A 23,164-nucleotide genomic window follows, 5' to 3' on the forward strand; every position below is an offset into this window, starting at 1 on the left:
GTGGAGCCAGGATTAGAACCCATGACATTCTGACTCCCAGGCCTGTTCTCAGAACATTTAACATATCAATTTATGTCAGTGGGGAGTGTGATGGGGAAGAAGCCACAACACAATCTTTTCTCTCGGGAAGTTATAAAAGAAATGCCACTTTACAGAACTTGTCTTTAGCCCAACTAAGAGGGAATTACATTAAGGTTTGGGAACATGGCACCTGGTACTGGAAGTAGAGAAATTTCTGCTCTTCAATTGATTAATAAATCAACCAATCAATGGTATTTATTGAGTGTTTATTGGGTGCAGGACCCTGTATTAAGTGCTCGAGAAAATACAACAGATTGGTAGATGTGTTCCCTGCCCACAAGCTGGAGAAACATATATTGCAGTAGATAATGGATATGGACATAAGTGCTGTATAGCTGAGGATGGGATGAATAGCAAGCCCTTAAAGATCCAAGTGCATAGATGATGTAGAAGAAAAAGGGAGTAGGGAAATGAGGGTTCTCTCCTGCTCCTCGATTGCTGCAGCAGGAAACTTCATGGGGAAATGAAGAGACAGGTACGCTGACACCTCTTCCAAAATACATTAAGCACTACTGAATTCAGACCCAGGCCATCTAAGGGAGCCTGTTGGGTAAGAAGGTCAGATGTCTCATGACAAACTAGTGAGTGCTACAAGTAAAACACTTGGCATAAGCAACCAATACCCTATGGCTCAACTAGAACTGAGTAAAGGACAGGCCTACGTGCCATTTTGACCCAGTAGAATATTCTGCAGTTTGAGCAAAGTAAAGGGTTGAGTGAATTTCAAAATTGGAGAATACGAAGAACAACCATAAATCAGTAGGTAGTGTTCCGGTCAAAAGATGGACTGGACTATCTACATTCACATTAGAAAATTGCTCAACCTTCTCTTGACTTCAACGAATAATCTATGCTTAGGGACACAAACCACCACTATACTCCTCCAAGCACTTAGGACAGTACTCTGCAATCAATCAATCATTTTTACTGAGTGCTTATTATGCACAGTGCACTGTTCTAAGCACTTGGGAGAGTACGGTATGAAAGAGTTGGTAGACACATTCCCTGCCCACAACAAGTTTACAGTTTAGAGGCAGATGCAGACATTAATATAAATAAATTACAGATATGTGTGTAAGCCCTGTGTGGCTGAGGGAGGAGTGAATAAAGGGTGCAAATCCAAGGGCACACAGTAAGCACTCAATAAATATGAGACTGATATGTGCTATGACTCTCCACAAAAGCTGAATAAATGTCCCACTTATCTTTCTCCTGCCAAGAGATTCAACTTGAGGGTACTTTCTAAACACCTAGGGTATCCAAGCTATTTAAACAAAAGCAAACTTTACCTCCCTATTCTTAAAAAAAATCCCTGACATTAATAATAGTAATAGTATTGATTAAATACCTATTGTATTCAAGGCACTGCACTAAGCACTGGTAAAATTTAAATGGGGAAAGGGGACAGGTGAACACATGAGTAAAGATGAAACAAAACACAAGTCTAACTTAGAGGAGAATTACAAAGATTAAAACTTAAAGTAAAACCAAAAGAATGCTAGATACTGTGATTAGAGGATCAGAGTTTTAAGCTCCTCATGACTCAGAATCTAAAAATCACAGCCACAGCATTTCCAATATTCTAAATCTTCTGCGCTGCTGCTTATGTCCTTCCTGTTGGCACAAAGTAGGATGGGAGCAAGGAACAGAAGGGCAAAGAAGGTTAAGGGCAATGAACAATATAACCATTCTTAATTGAGCACATGGAACACATGGTCAAGGTGAAAGACGGGTTAAGAAATGCACCATTATGTGGGATTGGAAGCCAAAGAATGGGAGGCACTTTTTATCAAGCATGAAAGCTCTACCTCGGGGATTAACTGAGAAGGAAGGCTGCCTATTTTATAGTGGACTGGCACTGTAGACACATGACACAGAAAAGAATTACCCATTAGAATTTCCAATGAGCAAGTGAAAAAAAAAATACATTTTTTCAGCCAATTTAATCTCTAAATAATTTCAAAAACAAAAGGAATGCAAATAGACGGTTATTTTATTTAGATTATAGAATGAATATAACAATAATCACCCTGGATTCATAAGAAATTCTGAGAAAAATGCTGGCAAACATTCTAAAACATATAATTACCAAAGGTTTAACGAGCAATCCCAGGGTGACTGAATAAGGCTGATTACTGAACTATGGACTTTTATTGAAGAGACATTTAGATTAGATTCACCAATAATTCTTTCAGTTACATAATATTTACAGCCCCTAAAACTGACTTTTTAAAGCCCTCCATTTTGTGGTTTTAAAAGCTGATATAAAACATTCGAGCATCTGCCAAGGAAAGATAAATGATGTAAATTTATAGCTTTCCCCCAGCCATATGAATAACAACAGCAACTGTATTTAAGAACTTCCTAGGTGCCAAACACTCTACTAAGTCCTGGGGTAGATACAAGATAATCAGGTCAGACATAGCCCCTGTCCTAGATGGGGTTCACAGTCTAAAGGGGACTCAGAACAGGGACCTCAAAATAATGATAGAAATTGTCTTCAACTACCTGAAGGTACATTTTTTTCAGAAATTGCCTAACATTTTTGGAGTTTACAGGTCCATCGGGAGTTTTATTTATCATTGAGTGCATAGAAAAGCCATATAAAGGGTGAAAGGGATGTTCAATAACCCTTAGAAACAAATATCAATCATGACAGAAATGAGAAGCCGTTCACAACGTAACAAACTTTAGAACTCTCAGTCTGTTGTAATATGCCACGAAAGGAATTGGAAACTTTAATGCAATGTTTTACTCAAATAATTAAAAGTATTTCATTAATAAATTTTTAGAATGAATATATAATGAAATTGCAATCATATCTTTGAATTCTTCAAGCTGCAAGGTGGACTACATAATGACTTCTTTTACGAATCTCAGGTAATTTTTTGGGTAGTAGCAATTAAGTTATCAAAGAACATGATTGTCAAATATAATTACCTCAGGAAGAGTAGAAATCTGTCCACTTGCATACTTCCTTATTAACATGTGCCCAACAAGGTGATCTAAAATGAATGCAATCATGACAGAAACTACTGGAAATAACCTAGGAGATATAGTTTATGGTGTTCATTTGGGTTGCAATGCCATAAAGAATATTGAACAGTTGAACAAAATAACTAGATTCTAATGCAAATGTAATACACCATATTGGCTTGCATTCATTCTGTAGAACAGTGTCACAATGGGCCTGAATCTTTTTATGTAGTAACAACAAAGACTTTAGAGATGATTTGAGGGCTTACTGTTTAGAGCTATGCACATAGTAAGTGCTCAATAAATACCACTCATATAATGATTCCAGATATTCCTATAAGATCTTTGGACAGTCAGGTAGTCCTTTTTTATTTTCATATACACATACCATTTGGAAAACATATTGTTCATTAATCTGGAATATATTGATTCATTCATTCAATCATATTTATTGAGCACTTACTGTGTGCAGAGCACTTTACTAAGCACTTGAGAAGTACAGGTTGGCAACATATAGAGATGGCCCCTACCCAATAACGGGCTCAAAGTCTAGAAGGGGGAGACAGACAACAAAACAAAACATCCATCCATCCATCAATCATATTTATTGAGTGCTTACTGTGTGCAGAGCACTGTACTAAGCTCTTGGGAAGTACAAGTTGGCAACATATAGAGACAGTCCCTACCCAACAGTGGGCTCACACTCTAAAAGTCAAAACATGTAGACAGATGTCAAAATTGTCAGAACAAATAGAATTAAAACCTTGAAGCATAACACTGGCTTTCTTATGAGATGGTTTAGAGAAAATTAATGCAGATACCATTTTAAAAAAATGTTTATCACCATGGTTATCATGAAATTGAAAATTTATATTGTTCACTGGGAGTGTTACACTGATCTAGGCCCCTTTGGAAACTAGTGTGTCATTATCTCATGTCAACAAAAACTCCACTACACTACGGATCAAAATGTCAATAACAGGACGAAATATGAATCTGGAAAACACTAAGTGGGCTCATGACTTTTTAGGTATGAAAATTAAGAGGAGAAAATGATTGTTAGACATAGCCCAGGGGACTAAAAATTATTCGGGACAGTGTTTTTCCCTGGCTTTACAGTATTCCTGAAAATTTATTTTGAAATGTCCCTACTGAAAGTTCTTTATATTTCAGACTTTCACTCCCTAACAAAGATGGAAGGGATCTGCATGTTTGACGGAACTACACTTAAATTGTTAAAAGAATGACATCTGCAAAACGATAGCATTATTGGCATGCAGTTTGCTACCTAAGGAGGCATTTTCTGTTGGCAAAAATGAGCGAACTGTGCTATTACTTTCCCAGAAAACAAAAGGCCAGAGAAATCACACAGGATATCAGTGAAACAGAGAGGATGAAGCTAAGTTTGGTGCTTCATTCCTCAAAAGCAGAGATGACAAATACAGACGCCTGCAAGTCAAGCAGAAGCAGCATTGACTATTGGATAGAGCACAGGCCTGGGAGACAGAAGGTCATGGATTCTAATTCCAGCTCTGCCACTTGTCTGCTGTGTGACCTTGGGCAAGTCACTTCACTTCTCTGGGCCTCAGTTACTTCATCTGTAAAATGGGGATGGAGACTGTGAGCCTCACGTGGGACAGGGACTGTGTTCAACCAGATTACCTTGCATCCACCCCAGCCTTTAATACAGTAAGCACTTAAATAACATAATTCTTCTTATTATTGTTTGCTGTGTGGCCTTGGGCAAATCACTTAACTTGTCTGTGCCTCAGTCATCTCACCTGTAAAGTGGGGATTAGGGCTGTTAGCCCTTTGTGGGACATGGACTGTGTCCAATCCGACTATCTTGTATCTACCAATGCTTAAAAGAATTCTTGGCACATAGTAAGTGCTTAAAGCAGCAGCTTACCCAAACATCTGTTAGGCCCCAGGCTGTTGCTCTCCCAAATGTTCCACATCTTGGAGTCTAGATCTCCTTTGTGACTCTATAAAAGGACCATTAAAGTATAGGTTCATAGAACCACATCTGGGCAGCTGTACAGTGGCAGTAGGATTGCCACCTGCCTCCAGCCAGTTCCATGAAGGAATAGCATCATTTTGAAATACAACCAATTTATCTGGAAAAGTCCTCCAAGATAAGAAGATGAGCTGCTATAATATCTTGACACCTCATCTTAGTGGTTTAACCTTCCTTATTCAATGTCCTAGTGAGAAGGAGGCAGAGCTGGGGAAAAAGGAGATGGGACATTCTGGTGATCCTCCCTCCACCTTCTCTCTGGCCCATGGAGGTGCAGAGGTTCTGGAGATTAATGCCAAAGATGGGTAGGTCCCTTCCTGAGGAGGTTCGACAGAGCCACCACAATCTTGTGCCGTTTTCCCACCTGAGGAGCCAGGACGCAGTGTAATGAAGCTCACAGAAAAAGATACTGATTTTTCAGAAACACTATCTTTGTCTCTATATGACTTCATTGTGTCAGAAGATTGGCTGATCTTCAAATCAATCAGATCCCACCTGAAGGAACTTCCCAGAGGACAGGGCTCATGAGCATGTAATAATTGAAACCCTTCAGCTGGGTAGAAGGATGATCAGATATGGACACCTAGTGACGATCAAAATCATATCAAGCATAACAGCCAATTCACACCTGTATCATATCCCTCTCTGAGGTACTCTAAGCCCAGGTCTTACATGTAAATTACAAATCCCAGATTCATAACCTTGTCTGCACAAACACTTTTTACATTCATACAACTGTTCTTTGTTTCCCAAGGTTATTTTCATCATCAAGAAGGTGCTAATGATAATGAAAACTTACCCACTACCTATTTTATCAACAAAACTCAAAAATGATTATCTGAAGATTTCCAAATTCATGTGCATTAAGGTACTGCATTAAAAATCCAAAAAATCCAAAAAATCCAGCATTCAAGCTGCAGTGGTTTCTAATAAGTTCATGTACAGACTTAGTGATTGTGGCTACTGGCTTAATGACTGTTGTCACTGACTGTGGAGTCTGTCACTTTAGGATAAGGTTAATAAACAAAGTGATTTCCATATGGATAATGCAAACTTTTAAAACTGCCATTTTTATGAATTGTTTTAATGTGAAATTGATCCAAAATGGTCCCAAGGTAAATTTCATAGAATTGTTTTTATTATCTCTCATCGTTTTATACAGACAGGAATTCAGAATTTGATGAATGCTACTGGCTCTTATCTACTTAAGAATAAAATCTCATCCTGAGCCAGGAAATAATATACTGTATAGCAAATTAGATCTTTCTGTGTCTTTAATATGGATACAAGCCATCTGCCTCTTTAGGAAATTGTTGCTGCTTTGAATTCAACTAGCATATGTGCCTGAATTGCTCAATATAACAAAAGGAAACAACTTCCTGAATGATTGTACATTTTCACCGACATATTCATACCCTAATCAATAAAGATCAGGGTAGCAGGTTAAAAATGTCTTGAAAAACCTAAGTGAAATGTGTCCTTTGGCTGTTTTAGAAGTTCTGTATTATACTCTTCACAACTTTAGGTCTAAGATTTTTGAAGCATAAATCAAGTTGGTTTCTTGCAGGATGTTCATTATCTCCTCATAAAGATACTTTCTTTCAACTAAATATAGTCTTAAAAGATTATCCTGGGGTTGGTACCAATTACTATAATTCTAAACTATTTTATGAAATATTTAGTTCCATTTCCAGTAATGTGTTATATGTTCCAGGGATTTAACTAATACAGTTCAAAATGAAAAAAATGCTTCCAAAGTTTTGCAGCCACTCATATCTGAACCATCTCTATATGACATATTACCAATGCTCAAAGAAAACGTATATTAAATGATTTTATTTTTACATTCAAATTTTGTTAGCACAGTCAAAATCACTTTATAACAATCTCTCTCTCTGTCTCTTTGGAGCTTTCATTGTTTAAGACTATTTTCCCTATCAATACTCTGAAAATATAAAACACTATTTTCCTTTTCAAAAATAGTATTATTTTTCAAGTAAGGAGAGAGAGAAAATGCCCAGGAGAAAATGTGTCATCTCTATTCAATGTTTAAAAATGGAATTTGCACCAATCTGGGTAGACGTATAATTACTGATTGCAGAATAGAGATTTTTGATATAAGTAAACAAGAATTTTTTTGTAGAACTATGAAATATAGAAAGCTAGGTGGTTTAAAATGAGTTTTTCTGTAGCATGTATCAGTAATGACACTCTGAATTTATTCAAAGGCACACTATTCACTTCTGACACTCTTAAATGTTACCAATAATGCATTCTCTCATCTTCTCTGGTCTCTGACAAAATTATGAACTTGCGTATCCTCTTACATTTAACCAAACAATAGAAAAGTGATGCTAGCCTGTGAAAGAAATACCTAGAGGGAATTTTGTTCTTTCAGCTGAAAGTATTAAAAGTGATAGAGGATTTATATTTTGCTCATAATATTGCATATAGCAATGGGGTAGAAGGCATGTGACAAAATAGTCTTGAAATTAAAAAGCATTTTTATAATATCTTAAATTTATACAATACTTTTACTTATATTCATTCATATAATGCTTCATTTCTTTTTCTACATCCAAGTAGTAAATTAGGCACTTTGGGAAGAAAACTCACTTGTTCAGGTGCCTAGGGGACCGTTGATTATAACCCAATGTAGACGGCAATACATGAAATGATCTCCTAGTCACCTGAGAAACCCAATGCTTCTCAGACTTACTAATGGTAGTGACTTTGCACTGTGAGAATTGAGTTCACTATCACTATTCAAAGAATAAAAAAATGAGGCTCAGAAAGGTGATAACATTTAGCCAAGGATGATGACAGCTGGGGCTGGAATCCCAATTTTCAAAGTCTAGTTGTCTTTACTAACTACACATCCTATTCATGATAATGGTAATTTATTTGTATAATTATTTTTGCAATTGTTCCTACATTTTCTTGTTTTATTAAGATTAGTTCATCATAGATTTGATCACTGAGATATTTTTTTTCTTCCACTGGTCTTTATAGTCCATTTTAACATTTATAATGGATCATATTTCTTTCTCTTTGTTTGGACTGTATTTCCCAAGTATGGTATTACAACCCCTGGAGTGCAGGGAATATTTATTCCATTCCTAAGCACTTAATTCAATAAACATTGCACTCAGTTCAATAAATATCATTGACTGATTAAATATCATCACCCATTTATGATTGAAACCTGTTAAATTGGGGTAACTTTACTTTCACAAAGACTATATACGGTACTTCAGAAAATATTGCACTTACTGTTTTCTGTCTAAAGAAAATGTCTCCGATTTCCTTGAACAATCTAACCAATGTCAGAATGTCATGTTTAGCTTGAACGCAAAAGAGTGACAATATGGGGTTATCCAGTTTCAGTTTCATAATAAAGTTGGTTGAATTATATCTGCATTTGTTCCCCTCACCATCATTCAAAATAAGACAGAATAACCCAAGTTTTTCGTAACATATAGGAGTGCAGTACCAAAATGTAGTAGGAAGAATTGTACTTTAGAAAGTGTCAAATTTCCAGCCTACTGGCAGCAGACTGAGCTACAAGGCCTTACGCTTTTCACATTCCCTCTGGATATAGTTACTGTTTTCTGGGCTGTAATTTATAAAGCAACACATTTACTTTGTTCATTAAGTAAAGGAAATCATTTTAAGTGCATCTCAGACCAGAGTTTGCCCCTAAGAAATGAACTTGAAAAATAGGAACATTAAAGGGTAAGACAGGGTGAGGTGTTACATCAAGGTCTGCCCTTTTAAAACAAAATCATACAAACCAATTTACTGTATCTCATATCATATCAATTTGCCCAAATCTAGTTAAATGGACTGATGGTTTCAAAAGTACAATACCGTTTCAAAGTCTTTCTGCCACTCTGTCTTAAAATGATGGACGGAATCTCTTACTACAATGCTATGTTTCACATTCCAGTTTGAGCTGCATTTTTGAAAACTCCTCCTCAAATCCTTACTATGCTAGTCCTTCTCTCGAGTAAAACCTTTTGCCTATTGCTTTAGGATTAAATTGGTAAATTAGTTCAATGATCGTTCTTTTTTAAGACTAAAAAACTGTAATATTCACTTTTCTCTAAGCTAAAGCAGTCTAAATTTAGCCAGTCATTTTGGTATTGGACATTTCTGTAGAACTGGTTATTTGCAAAAAGCTTTAAAGTCAATTTAGGTAATTACACTGCAACAGTCTTGCAAATAGTTTCACAAAAATTGATTCCCCTACAACTATGTATTTTAACTTGTCTACTGAATTTTTTAAGGTCTCTCCCCAAACTCACTTACATCATAATCATAGCAATGGGGCATATGATAGCAGTGAGTATTTACAATGTAAAGTAGTTTGGGAGCAAGACTGGGATTGGTATTTTCCATTTTTACTTTAATTTCTTACTTTGGAGAATAATTTATTTTATCCCTTGACTGATTTGAGTCCAGGCTAAGCTTGGGCCTTATCAAAGTTTTAATGATTGATATTGTTGTTGATATTAGTATTTCTGATGCACTAAAAAACAAACTGAGACATATAGAGGTTTTAGTAACTTTTTCAAGGTCACAAAGCAGGGATTATTTTTGTAGAGACTGAGTTTGTAATTTGATATAGGGGGCTAGCTAACACACTCTTCTCACTCAGTACAAGAATAGGTTTTTTTGTATTTATTCCTCAACCTCTATCAATCATATATAGCGATTGCTTACTGTGGCAGAATATTGTACTAAGAGCTTGGAAGAGTGCAATATAACAGAGTTGGTGAAAACATTCCTAACCACAACAACCTCACAATCTAGAGGGGGAGACAGCTATTGATATAAATTAATAAACTATGGATATGTACATAAGTGTTGTGGGGCTGAAGAAGGGGTGAATAAAGGGTGCAAGTCCAAGTGCAAGGGTGACACAGAAGGGAGTGGAAGAAGAGGAAATGAGGACCTGATCAGGAAAGGCCTCTGGTGAGAGATGTGCCTTCAGTAAGGCATAGAGGTGGGGAGAGTGATCACCCATTCGGCATGGAATGGGAGGGCATTCCGGGAAAGAGGCAGACTGTGTGGGAGAGTTCAGTGGCGAGACAGATGAGATTGAGGTACAGTGAATAGATTGGCAGTAGAAAAGCTTAATTGTACTTTTCAAGTGCTTAGTACAGTGGTCTGCAAACAGTAAACACTCAGTAAATACGATTGAATGAATGAATGAATACATGAATGAAAGAACGAAGTTTGCAGGCTGGGTTGTAGTAGGAAAGCTGCAAGATAAGGTAGGAGGGGGCAAACTGATTGAATGCTTTAAAGTCAACGGGAAGGAATTTCTGTTTGATACAGAGGTGGATGGGCAACTACTGGAAGTTCTTGAGGAGTGAGGAAACATGGACTTTGGCGTAACGGATCGAGCAAGGTCCTGGGAGTCAGAAGGTCGTGGGTTCTAATCCTGGCTCTGCCACTTGTCTGCCTGTGGCCTTGGGCAAGTCACTTAACTTCTCTGGGCCTCAGTTACCTCATCTGTTAAAATGGGGATTAAGACTGTGAGCCCCAAGTGGGACAGGGACTGTGTCCAACCTGATTTGCTTATATCCACCCCAGCGCTTAGTACAGTGCCTGGAACATAGTAACGATTTAACAAATACCATTATAATTATAATTATTATTGTAGAAAAATGCTCCAGGCAGCAGAGTGAAGAAGTACAGAATGGAGTGGGGAGAGACAGGAGACAGGGACTGATTCATTCATTCATTCAATCATATTTACTGAGCACTTACTGTGTGCAGAGCACTGTACTAAGCACTTGGGACTGATGCAGGAGCAAGGAGGCTGATGCAGTTAACAAGGCAAGATAGGATAAAGTACTGAGATTAATGTGGCAGCAGTCAGAATGGATGGGAAAGGGTGGATTATATTGACGTTTTGAAGACTGGACCAACAGGATTTAATGGCAGATTGAATACATGGGTTGAATGAGAGAGACAAATCGAGGATAATGTCAAGGTTATGGACCTTTGAGACTGGAAGGATGACAGTGCTGTCCACCATCCACAGTGACAGGAATGTCAAGGAAATCCTTTGCAGAGTCTGTGAATGATAGTAACGGTAGTTGAAGGCCTACAGAATGCAGCACATTGTACTAAGTTCTTGGAATTCAACAGAAGCACAAGACAGGTTTCCTGTCTAGAAGGGGCTTACACTTTAAAGGGGAGATAGCTATAGAAATATTGAATATGCATAAACATACAAGTACTGAGGATGGGCATAAATAAATGCACAACTGCAAAAAATGACTGAAGAGTTGCTAATAATTGTGGTACTGTTCATTAGTTTGGAAAGGATTATTGGAGAGGATAAATTTTTAGGAGAGCTTTGAAGATGGGGAAGACTGAGGTCTAGTGGAAACAAGGAAGATGGGCATTCCAAGCCCTGTGAGTAAAGGGATCAGAAGTTGTAATGCTCACTAGTGCTTTTATGTTTGCCCTCTCTCAGAGGGGGAGAGAGGAACTATCCACCTTTAAACTGGTGATTAGTGACTAATGAATCTTCACTTAAACTTGCCTACATAGTCTGTTGTCACTTTAGTCCTGAAAGAACTGGATTTAATAGATGATGTAGATGCTGATGAAGCCAAGGTTGGATAGCGTGTTGAGGAGAAGGGGGTGATTCACAGTGTCGAAGGCAGCTGAGAGGTCGAGGAGGATTAGGATAGAGTAGGAGCCGTTGGATGTGGCAAGAAGGAGGTCATTGGTGACCTTTGAGAGGGCAGTTTCCGTGGAATGTAGGGGATGGAAGCCAGACTGGAGGGGGTCGAGGAGAGAGTTGGCATTGAGGAATTCGAGGAAGTGGGTGTAGATGATTCATTCAAGGAGTTTGGAAAGGAATGGTAGGAGGGAGATAGGGCGATAACTAGAAGGGGAAGTGGGGTCAAGAGAGGGTTTTTTTTAGGATGGGGGAGATATGGGCATGTTTGAAGGCAGAGGGGAAGGAACTAGTGGAGAGTGAGCTGTTGAAAATGGAAGTTAAGGAGGGGAGGAGGGAAGGGGTGAGAGATTTCATAAGATGAGAGGAATGGGGTCAGAAGCACAGGTGGCCGGAGTAGCACTTGAGAGGAGGGAGGATATCTCATCTAAAGATACTGCTGGGAAGGATGGGAGAGTAGCGGAGAGGGTTGAGAGCAGGGAAGTTGGAGAAGGGAGAGGAGTGACTTTGGGGAGCTCAGACCTGATGGAGTTAATTTTACTAATGAAGTAGGAGGCCAGATCCGTTGGGGGTGAGGGATGGAGGAGGGGGAGGAATAGGGGGCCTGAGAAGGGAGTTAAATTTATGGAAGAGCTGACGGGGATGATGGGCATGGGTGTCAATAAGGGAGGAGGAATAGTTTTGTCTGGCAGAGGAGAGGGTGGAGTTAAGGCAGGAAAGGATAAACTTGAAGTGAACAATCCATCTCCCTTCTGCATCACCTATAAACTTGGTTGGATCTGTACCCTTCAAGCACTTGATATTCACCTCCCTTCACCTCACCCCAGAGCTTATGTACATAGCCATAATTTATTTTAATGTCTGTTTTCCCCTCTAGACTGAGCTAGTTCATTTATTCTTTCAATCATATTTATTAAGCACTTACTGTTTGCAGAGCACTGTACTAAGTGCTTGGGCAGGGAACATGTGTACCAACTATCTTGTACTGTACTCTCCCAAATGCTTAGTATAATGTTCTGCATATAGCAAGCACACCATACCTTTCTTTCATGATTAAGTATTCAGTCATTAGAGAAGTGATGCAATTTAATATACAACAAATTCTAAGTAGTTCTAATTAGGGCAGTCTATTTAGTCCTGTCATCCTGAAAAATTCCTCTAAATTGACTGGTTCTTAACCTAAATCAGTTCTAATCTACCTTGTGTTTTGAAATCATAGATCAATCAGTTTCTATCATGAAGTACTATATCTATTATGATGTTTAGTTAAACAACCACGTAACCATATTTGCATGCATCTTCCAATTTAAACAATTTGTCAGGCATGAGCCTTCTCTTATAAATCCAAGATGACGTTTACATACAGTGTACAATGTCATATGGTATTATCCCTTATCAAACTTCCACATTTGTCTACACACCTAAAACCATGGTTTCAAGTTTAAACTTTGTGAATATTTCCTCATATTACATTACAGAGGTTCTAGAATTCTTTCATTAGTGCTACCACTACTTAGGTCAAAGATGTTCTCATTTCCCTTGCTATATTTTCAAAACCCCTGCATATAATCTAAGTATAATCCAATTGATCTAATTCTGATTTGGTAACTTGTCAATTTTATTATTTGTAGTGGTACAAGGTATACTGGACTTTCCTGCCTGCCATCTCTCTTTTTATAATGATGATCATCATCATCCCCCCTCCTCTAGACTGTGAGCTCACTGTGGGCAGAGATTGTCACTCTTTATTGTTGTACTTTCCCAAGTGCTTAGTACAATGCTCTGCACGCAGTTAGTGCTTAATAAATATGATTGAAGGAATGAATCAACAATATTTATTGAGCGCAACCTATACACAGAATACTATACTATGTGCTTAGCAAATATTTAGAAGTACTATACAAAATAGGCTTTTCTGCATAATTCCACAGCCCTGCTCCCCAGGGTTGTGAGGAGGAAAAAAACCATCATTTTTATAAGAGGTAATGGTAGGAAGAGGTTGGAAGAGGAGAAAGCTCATTCATTCATTCATTCAATCGTAGTTATTGAGGGCTTACTATGAGCACAGCACTGTACTAAGCATTTGGGAAACAATAAACAGACACAATCCCTGTCCACAACGAGTTTACAGTCTAGAGTGTGGGAGACATACAGCAATACAAATGAATAAATTACACCTATGTACATAAGTGCTGTGGGGCTAGGAAGGGGGAAGAACAAAAGGAGTAAGTCAGGGTGATGCAGAAGGGAGTGGGAGAAGAGGAAAGGGGGGGACTCAGTCTGGGAAGGCCTCTTAAAGGGGCTGTGCCTTCAGTAAGGCTTTGAAGAGGTGGAGAGTAACTGTCTTAAGGATTTGAGGAGGGAGAGCATCCCAGACCAGAGGCAGGATGTGGGCCACGGGTCAGCAGCAAGACAGGCATGACAGAGGCACAGTGAGAAGGTTAGCATTAGAGGAGCAAAGTGTGTGGGCTGGGTTGTAGAAGGAGAGTAGTGAGGTGAGGTAGACGGGGACAATGTGATGGAGTGCCTTAAAGCTAATAGTGAGGAGTTTTGCTTGATGTGGAGATGGATGGATAACCACTAGAATTTTTTTATAGAGTGGGTTGACATGTCCTGAATGTTTTTGTAGAAAAATGATCTGGGCAACAGAGTGAAGTCTGGACTAGAATGGGGAGAGACAGGAGGACGGAGGTCAGCAAGGAGGCTGATACAGTAATTCAGGTGGGATAGGATGAGTGATTGTATTAATGTGGTAGCAGTTTGGATGGAGAAAAAAGGGTGGATTTTGGCTATGTTATGAAGGTGGGACTGACATGTTTAGTGATGGATTGAATATGTGGGTTGAATGACAGAGAGGAGTCAAGGATAATGCCAAGGTTATGGGATTGTGAGACAGGAAGGATGGTGGTGCCATCTATAGTGACGGAAAAGTCATGGGGACAACAGGGTTTGGGTGGGAAGATAAGGAGTTTTCTTTTGGGCATGTTAAGTTTGAGGTGACAGGAGGACATCCAAATAGAGATGTCTTGAAGGCAGGAAAAAATGCAAGACTGGAGAGAGGGAGAGAGATCAGGGCTGGAGACGTAGATTTGGGTAGCATCCTATGGAGGTGGTAGTTGAAACCATGGAACTGAATGAGTTCTCCAAGTGAGTGGGTGTAGATGGAGAATTAAAGGGAACCCAGACCTGAACCTTGAGGGACCCCCACAGTTAGGTGATGGGAGGCAGAGGAGGAGCCCACGAAGGAGACTGAGAATGAATGGCCAGAAGAGGAGAACGAGGAGAGGACAGAGCCAGTGAAGCCAACGTTGAATAATGTTTCCAGGAGAAGGGAGTAGTCCACAGTGTTGAAGACAACAGAGAAGGTGAGGAGGTTTAGGATGGAGTGAGGCCATTGGATTTGATAAGAAGCAGATCATTGGTGACTTCTGCGAAAGTTCCCATGGAGCCCTTAGTAGAAGAATGACAATACATAGAAACTTCTGATGTACATATTAGAGATTCTGCTAACATCCTCACTGATTTAAGTATAGGAGACTTTGGAAATAGATGGTGATTTACCCGCCTTTCACTCTGATTTTGAAACATGTCATCCATTTTCAAATGGGATGAAATGATAAGCATATACACCAGGAAGAGGATAGCCCAGTGGACTTTCTTCAACACACATGGTGTTTCATAAGCACAATTAATTCTTTTCATGGCATGTGATTGATCACCTCTCTACAGTGAGAAGCAGTGTGACTCAGTGGAAAGAGCACAAGCTTTGGAGTCAGAGGTCATGAGTTCAAACCCCGGCTCCGCCAATTGTCAGCTGTGTAACTTTGGGCAAGTCACCTAACTTCTCTGGGCCTCTGTTACCTCATCTGTAAAATGGGGATTAAGACTGTGAGCCCCCCATGGGACAACCTAGTCACCTTGTAACCTCCCCAGCGCTTAGAACAGTGCTTTGCACATAGTAAGCACTTAATAAATGCCATTATTATTATTATTATTATTATTATTATTATTATTATTACAGTAAAAGTAAAAGGCACAACCTCTGCCCTTGAGATGCTTACAATTTCATAAGACAGAAAGCTAGTATTCATATTCCAAATCAACTATCACATAACTGCCAACTTGGTTATTATCCTGCTAACTCCAGAAACAGAGGCGGTGAACATAATCTATCAACAATCCAAAACAATATTACTTTAACTAATGTTTCCAGTCTCCTCCCCTGCCAGATCCTTTTAATACTGTAAAAGATTTAATTTCACCCTAAGCATTTGTAGTGGAGGTGGAAGGGATCATAGAAACAACCAGGAAGAGAAGGGGAAAAATTGGATAATTTCCAAAATATGCCAACAGTTCCTAAATGATTTAGTCATCTGTAAGTTGAGAGATTTGCATTTCCTGTTATTTCACCTATACTGATGCTGACCTCAAGGAAATTCTGTCATGATTCACAACACTTATTAGCTTCAAATCTGTGCTCCCATGTACCAATCAAATCAAATACGTTCTTTCCATTACTTCCATATCTAACAGTGCATTCTTAAATCCAGCAAAGATGAGTTCAAACACCCACATATATGCATATATCCCTTCATTTGAGCCACAAAAGAAGCCTCATTCAGCTTGGTCTGTTACCTTAAATTCCACTGGCTAATATTTTCAGTTACAAAGCCCCAAATCAAGAACAGGCCAGTGTCTTTAGTCTGTGAAATAAAAATGTGGGTGCTACAGACAGTAAATCAGAGAGACAGGCTATCTTATGACTTGATAGACATTTGCCATTTGATAGACTATGGGTGCACTAGAAAATGACTCAAGCATTACTTGATGATTTTTCATAAATCACTAAGAAAATCAATTTTCCAATTCATAAAATTCAAGGTAAACTCATTTTCCATAAAATTCTAAGGGCCCTTAGGAACACTTTTGAACTAATATTTCATAGTACATCATTCAAATTTCCCGGACACAAGGGGGCCAGAGATGTGCTGGTCCTATCCTCGGATGCAAGAACTCAAAATGTGAGCTCACTCACACGGCTACTGTGATTCCATGATGCCATAGGATTCCTAAAAATGTCTGATATCTAGTTCACCTAAAACAACAGGAGTCCAAAGATTATTAACTGGGCAACTAGTCAAAAGGATGAAATTTCTTTCCTAAAAAATAAACAACAAAAGAACCCCAACCCAATTCCTTCAATTTTGTTAAATGCAGATCTACTTATATCTTCAAGATTAGACTATTTCTGGATGCTGATGGCAGATGCCAAATCTTCCCCATGTAGAGACTGCTTCTGGGAAACTGGAAAAATTAATCCTGATTCTCCATAATGGATTGTCTTCTTTTGCCCCTCAACAGCCACTTGAGTTCAAACACAGGCTACTGTTGTCACTGAGTCAGGGTGCCTTACCACAAATAATGAGAATAATAATAATAATGGTATTTGTTAAATGCTTACTAGTGCCGATCACAGTTCCTTAGAACAGATGCACTGGGGTAGATATAAGGTAATTAGGTTGTCCCATGTAGGGCTCACAGTCTTAGACCCCATTTTACAGATGAGGGAACTGAGGCACAGAGAGGTCAAGTGCCTTGCCCAAAGTCACACAGTTGACAGGTGGCAGAGCTGGGATTAGAACCCATGACCTTTGACTCCCAAGCCCATGCTTTTTCCATTAAGCCATGCTGCTTCCAAAGCTTATCTACATTGGCCAGTTGTTCTTTTGTTTCACTGACCAAGATAGCTTTTTCCTCAATAGGAAGTTGTGCATAGATCAATTCTCATCTTCCCCATTCCTGCTGCAATTGCCAGGTGATAAATCAGTGGCTATGTCCATGACAATGCCCAGGCATCAGAAGTTATCAGAATTTAGATGACTGTCAAAAAATATTAATAGAGTCTGTAGCTTTTATCAAGTCCCCAAAGCAACAGACTTACCTCGGCAGATGGTCCCATTCCCCACATATCCGGGTTTGCAGGTGCAACTATGTCCCCTGACAGTATTAGTGCAGATTGCATTCCTATCACAGTCATGCTGTCCACTACCACATTCATCATGTTCTACGGGGAGAAAAAAAAAAAAAAAGACAGAGACCTCTTGAGTTTGCCGATCTGACAATCGAAAAGTGAGTTAGAACTAATAACAAGGTTATAACAAGGGCTGGACATGGAAGGGAACTGGCTACCGAAACCAGCTGATGCCTTGGTCAGCTTGAGAACACATTCTGGCCAGGCACTATACAGCTTATTTATACTGAAGAGGATAAAACTATGTTTCTGGTCAAGTTATGTGCATGGTCACGTTTAGTCATGGTGATGACTAAAGTAGATTTGTGGTGTACGGAAGTGTGAGAAATATATTTCTGCATGATCAGTGAGCCTAGGCATAACACTGAAAGTAGCTAGGGTGGTATAGCCCAGTAAAGCTAAAGTTTAGGATCCAAAAATAGTTCACAATTCTCTAAAACCGATTTTCAGAGGGTTCAGAATTCAACATTTAAATAGCTATGGGTTGATACTTGGTATATAAATTATTAGTAACCTATCATCCATTCATGCTACAACATTTTGAATCCCAGAGAACATGAAAAATAACTTAAAAAACTACCAGGTAACAGTAATTTAAAGTTTTAAAGCCAGAAACTGTAGAAGTCATTATTTTCAATACAGAGACAATCCACTCAGTTATATCTTCAGGATAATGAATCCTAAGCAGAGGACAATTTAGTTAGACTAAATAGCTTTTCATCCTCCACTGTTTGATAATTAAAACAGACCTTAAATATTCCACCTGTCCCCAAGGAAAATTTGTGAAATTTTTTTTAAATAGCAGATGAAAAACATTTAAAATAGAGCAGTGTGGCAATGAGAATGTCATAAAGCAATAAATGATTAAATGTGGCTAAAAGTCAAATGGGGCTTGCATTAAAAAATAATGCTTCAGTCTCATGATTTGTATTCATGTTAACCATTTTAAATTTGCACTTGGAGAATGAGCCACTGAATAGGATAGTGTGGTAATACTTATGATAATAATTATGATACTCATTAAGCGCTTACTATGTGCCAAGCACCGTTCTAAGTTCTGGGGTAGATAGAAGTTAATCAGGTCATACACAGTCCCTTTCCCACATGGGGCTCACACTCATCCCCATTTTATGGATGAGGTAACAGGCAAAGAGAATTTAAGTGTCTTGCCCAAGGTCACACTAAATATGGCAGAGGCAGGATTAGAATCCAAGTTCTTCTGACTCCCAGGCCTATTCTGACTCTATTCAGTAACCCACTCTTCTTCTCAATAATTGTGGTATTTGTTAAGCATTTACGACGTGCCAGGTACTGTATTAAATGCTAGAGTAGATGCAAGGTAATTGGACTAGACACAGTCCCTGTCCCACACAGGGCTCACAGTCTTAATCCCCATTTTGCAGGTGAGGCAACTGAGACATAGAGAAGTGAAGTGATTTGCCCAAGGTCACACAGCAGACAAGTGGCAGAGCCGATATTAGAAACCTGGTCCTTCTAACTCCCAGAACCGTGCTCTATCCACTAGGCCATGCTAATGACACAATGACACAACGCCATTGGGTGGCCCAGGTAAGGATGGTGAACCTCAACAGGACCTACGCTGCTGCAGTATGGAGAACTGACAAAAATAAGCCAAAAAGGCAAGGTAAATAATTTTTAATCGAAAGAAAAACCCCGCTTCAAACAATGTGTCATAGTAGGGGATTGTTGGTAGTTGACTGTAGTGGACAGACTAGCCTGGCAGACAGCAACTGGGAGAGGGATCTGCTCACCTCAAGCAAAGATTCTGAGAACAACAGGACACCAAAAGGCAGGCTCAAAAAAACAGAGAAAGGTTCTATACAGAGCTCATGTCCAAGACTGAGCTCCATATCTTCCCTCCCAAACCCTGTCCTCTCCCTGACTTTCCTGTCACTGTGGACGGCACTACCATCCTTCCTGTCTCACAAGCCTGCAATCCTGTTGTCATCCTTCCCTCTGCTCTCTCATTCATCCCACACACCCAATCCGTCACCAAAACCTGCAGGTTTCCCCTCCACAACATCGCCAAGATCCGCCCTTTCCTCTCCATCCAAACCGCTGCCTTGCTGGTTCAATCTCTCATTCTATCCCAACTGGACTACTGCATCGGCCTCCTTTCTGATCTCCCATCTTCCTGTCTCTCCCCACTTCAGTCTATATTTCACTCTGCTGCCCGGATTATCTTTCTACAGAAACACTTTGGGCATGTCACTCCCCTCCTCAAAAATCTCCAGTGGTTGCCTATCAACCTTCACATGAAGCAAAAACTCCTCACTATTAGCTTCAGAGCTCTTCATCACTTTGCCCCCTCCTACCTCAGTTCCCTTCTCTCCTTCTAATGCCCAGCCCGCACAGTCTGCTCCTGTGCCGCTAACCTCCTCACTGTGCCTCGTTCTAGTCTGACCTGCTGTCAACCCCTGGCCCACGCCCTACCTCTGGCCTGGAATGCCCTCCCTCCACACATCTGCCAAACTAGCTCTCTTCCTCCCTTCAAAGCCCTACTGAGAGCTTACCTCCTCCAGGATGCCTTCCCAGGTTAAGCCCCCCTTATGCTCTGCTCCTCCTCCCCTTCCCATCGCCCCCACTCACTCCATCTGCCCTACCCCCTTCCCCTCCCCACAGCACTTGTGTTTATTTGTACATATTTCTTACTCTATTTAATTAATGATGTGTATATATCTATAATTCTATTTATTTTGATGATATTGATACCTGTCTGCTTTGTTCCCCCTTCTAAACTGTGAACTCACTGTTGGGTAGGGACTGTCTCTACATGTTGCCGAGTTGTACTTTTCAAGTGCTTAGTATAGTGCTCTGCACACAGTAAGTGTTCAATAAATACAATTGAATGAATGAATGAATATATGGGAGACAGATCCATTAGCCCATTAACCTTACGTGCAATTACAAAGCATCTCCCAGTACTGAATCAGCTTTTTCAGCCATATTGACAAAACATGATAAAAATAATAATAATAACAGTAATAATAAAATAGTATTTGTTAAGCATTTACGATGTGTCAAGCACTATACAAAGCACTGGGATAGATACAAAATCACTGGGTTCCACAGTCTAAGTAGGAGGGATAACAGGTATTGAATTCCCAGTTTACAGATGAGGAAACTGAAACATAGAGAAGTTAAGTGACTTGTCCACGGTCACCCAAACACATGGAGGAACCAAGATTAAAATCCAGGTCCCCTGATTCCCAGGCCTGTGCTCTTTCCATGAGACCACACTGCCATTGTTTTTAAAGAATAGACAGCTCTACTACATACTGATTTTGCATGCAATTCTGTAAATTTTATCAAAACACAAATAAGCAGGTTGCAAGATTCGGTGACACTTTCAAAGTGTGAACCAGTAAACAAATACACCACTTCTCTATCCATACACGTTACTGTAGTTTATGTAGGCAGAACCGGATTGACAGAAAGGAACTGCTGTTCTTATTATGATCACCTCATTGCATTTCGATTGAAGGAACCGCTTTATAGACCTGTCCACTTTTCAATTTCCTTGGAGCACACTTGAAAACAGTTATTACCTATTGGTCTTTTTTCTCAATTGAAAGACACTGAAGAAATCCAATCTGCCTGTCCAACGGTGATGGGAGCTGAGTGCTAATTGTTGTTATCACATTAACAAATTGTTTTCTTAAGTGGTTCAATGAGAACTTTAAAAGGCTTGAGGAAGCTGTCATCCTAAGTACAAGAGTGAGTTAAGAATGCTCTGTGCCTTAACAGAAAACCACTGGAATGTAGTGGGAACTCTTAAATGCTATCCAGAGGCCCTGGATTCTTTTTGGATGAAATTTCCCCTGGGCTTCTTGAATCTTCAGAGAAGCACGATAGTAATCCTTTCGCTCACACCCAAACCACAAGAGTACAGCCCCAGAACCACACTGCTGATTCTAGATTATCTGGTCCCCAAGGCTTCAAAGGTCAGGACCACTCGACCGATTCTAGATTGTGTACAAATCATCAGTGCAGAGAACCTAGAGAAATAGGGCCAAGGAAATGTTAAACAGGCAGAAAAGGAAAGCTGAAATGTGACATTTGTGAGAAATGAATAATTTATGCAATATTTGGAAAGGCTCACCTAGCAATTTCACACACCCTGGGCATTTTCCCAATCCAAAGATGACTACTGAAACAACTCCCAGCATGAACTGTCCCATCGTTAGGAAGAATTAAGGAAATTACAATAGTCCCAAATAGTACTTTCATCTTTCCCTTCAAACCAAATGAAAAGCAAGCTTCTGCTTGGTTCTTTCAACTGAGAGGCTCAGTCCCATAAGGGCAAACAGTGTCCTGCACATATATCCTATTGAACTGGCAATTGACAATGAGCCTGAGAACAGCTGCAGAGGGCCTGGTGCGGGTTCGAATGATGGATTGCAATGGATCCTCAGGAATATATGTTTTTGTAATTGCCTGGAGATTCATTCATTCAATCGTATTTATTGAGTGCTTACTGTGTGCAGAGCACTGTACTAAGCACTTGGGAAGTACAAGTTGGCAACATATAGAGACGGTCCCTACCCAACAGTGGGCTCACAGTCTAGAAGGGGGAGACAGAGAACAAAACAAAACATATTAACAAACTAAAATAAGTAGAATAAATATGTACAAGCAATATAAATGAATAAATAGAGTAATAAATACATCCAAACATATACACATATATACAGGTGCTGCGGGGAAGGGAAGGAGGTAAGGCGGGGGGATGGAGAAAAGGAAGGGGAGAGGAAGGATGGGGCTCAGTTTGGGAAGGCCTCCTGGAGGAGGTGAGCTCTCAGTAGGGCCTTGAGGAGAGGAAGAGAGCTAGCTTGGCAGATGTGCAGAGGGAGGGCATTCCAGGCCAGGGGAATGACGTGGGCCGGGGGTCGACGGCGGGACAGGTGAGAATGAGGCACAGTGAGGAGATTAGCGGCAGAGGAGCAAAGGGTGCGGGGTGGGCTGTAGAAGGAGAGAAGGGAGATGAGGTAGGAGGGGGCGAGGTGATGGACAGCCTTGAAGCCAAGGGTGAGGAGTTTCTGCCTGATGCATAGGTTGATTAGTAACCACTGGAGATTTTTGAGGAGGGGAGTAACAAGCCCAGAGCATTTCTGGACATGTAATTGGAGGATGGCTACTGAGCAGAGAATGTTTATGAAATTCTCTAAAAATCTTTAAATGTCACAGGTAACTCCAGGAATGACTCCACCAATTTTCAAATAAGCATTGTACAGATTGTTCTTTAATTTTCTCTTGCTTCCACCCAAAATCAATGGAAAACCTCTACACATGGTAAATAGGTTAGGCTGCAATGATTGTAAGAATGACTTCAATT

At 39.8% G+C, this 23,164-nt stretch overlaps 1 protein-coding gene across 5 annotated transcripts in view; it reads right to left on the minus strand.

The window, feature by feature from the left end:
- Positions 1 to 23,164, minus strand: part of NELL1 (neural EGFL like 1) — a 499,897-nt gene that overhangs the window by 154,394 nt on the left and 322,339 nt on the right. For 3 of the 5 annotated variants that reach the window (XM_038764520.1, XM_038764519.1, XM_038764517.1), the window contains one exon: positions 17,719 to 17,841. The exons of the other annotated variants lie outside the window; for them this stretch is intronic. In XM_038764520.1, coding sequence (XP_038620448.1) covers positions 17,719 to 17,841 — 123 coding nt within the window. The remainder of the gene's footprint in view (positions 1 to 17,718; positions 17,842 to 23,164) is intronic. 5 annotated transcript variants of the gene reach the window in all.

Source organism: Tachyglossus aculeatus, chromosome 22 (assembly GCF_015852505.1).
Source record: "Tachyglossus aculeatus isolate mTacAcu1 chromosome 22, mTacAcu1.pri, whole genome shotgun sequence".
In the NCBI taxonomy this organism is placed as follows: Eukaryota; Metazoa; Chordata; class Mammalia; order Monotremata; family Tachyglossidae; genus Tachyglossus; species Tachyglossus aculeatus.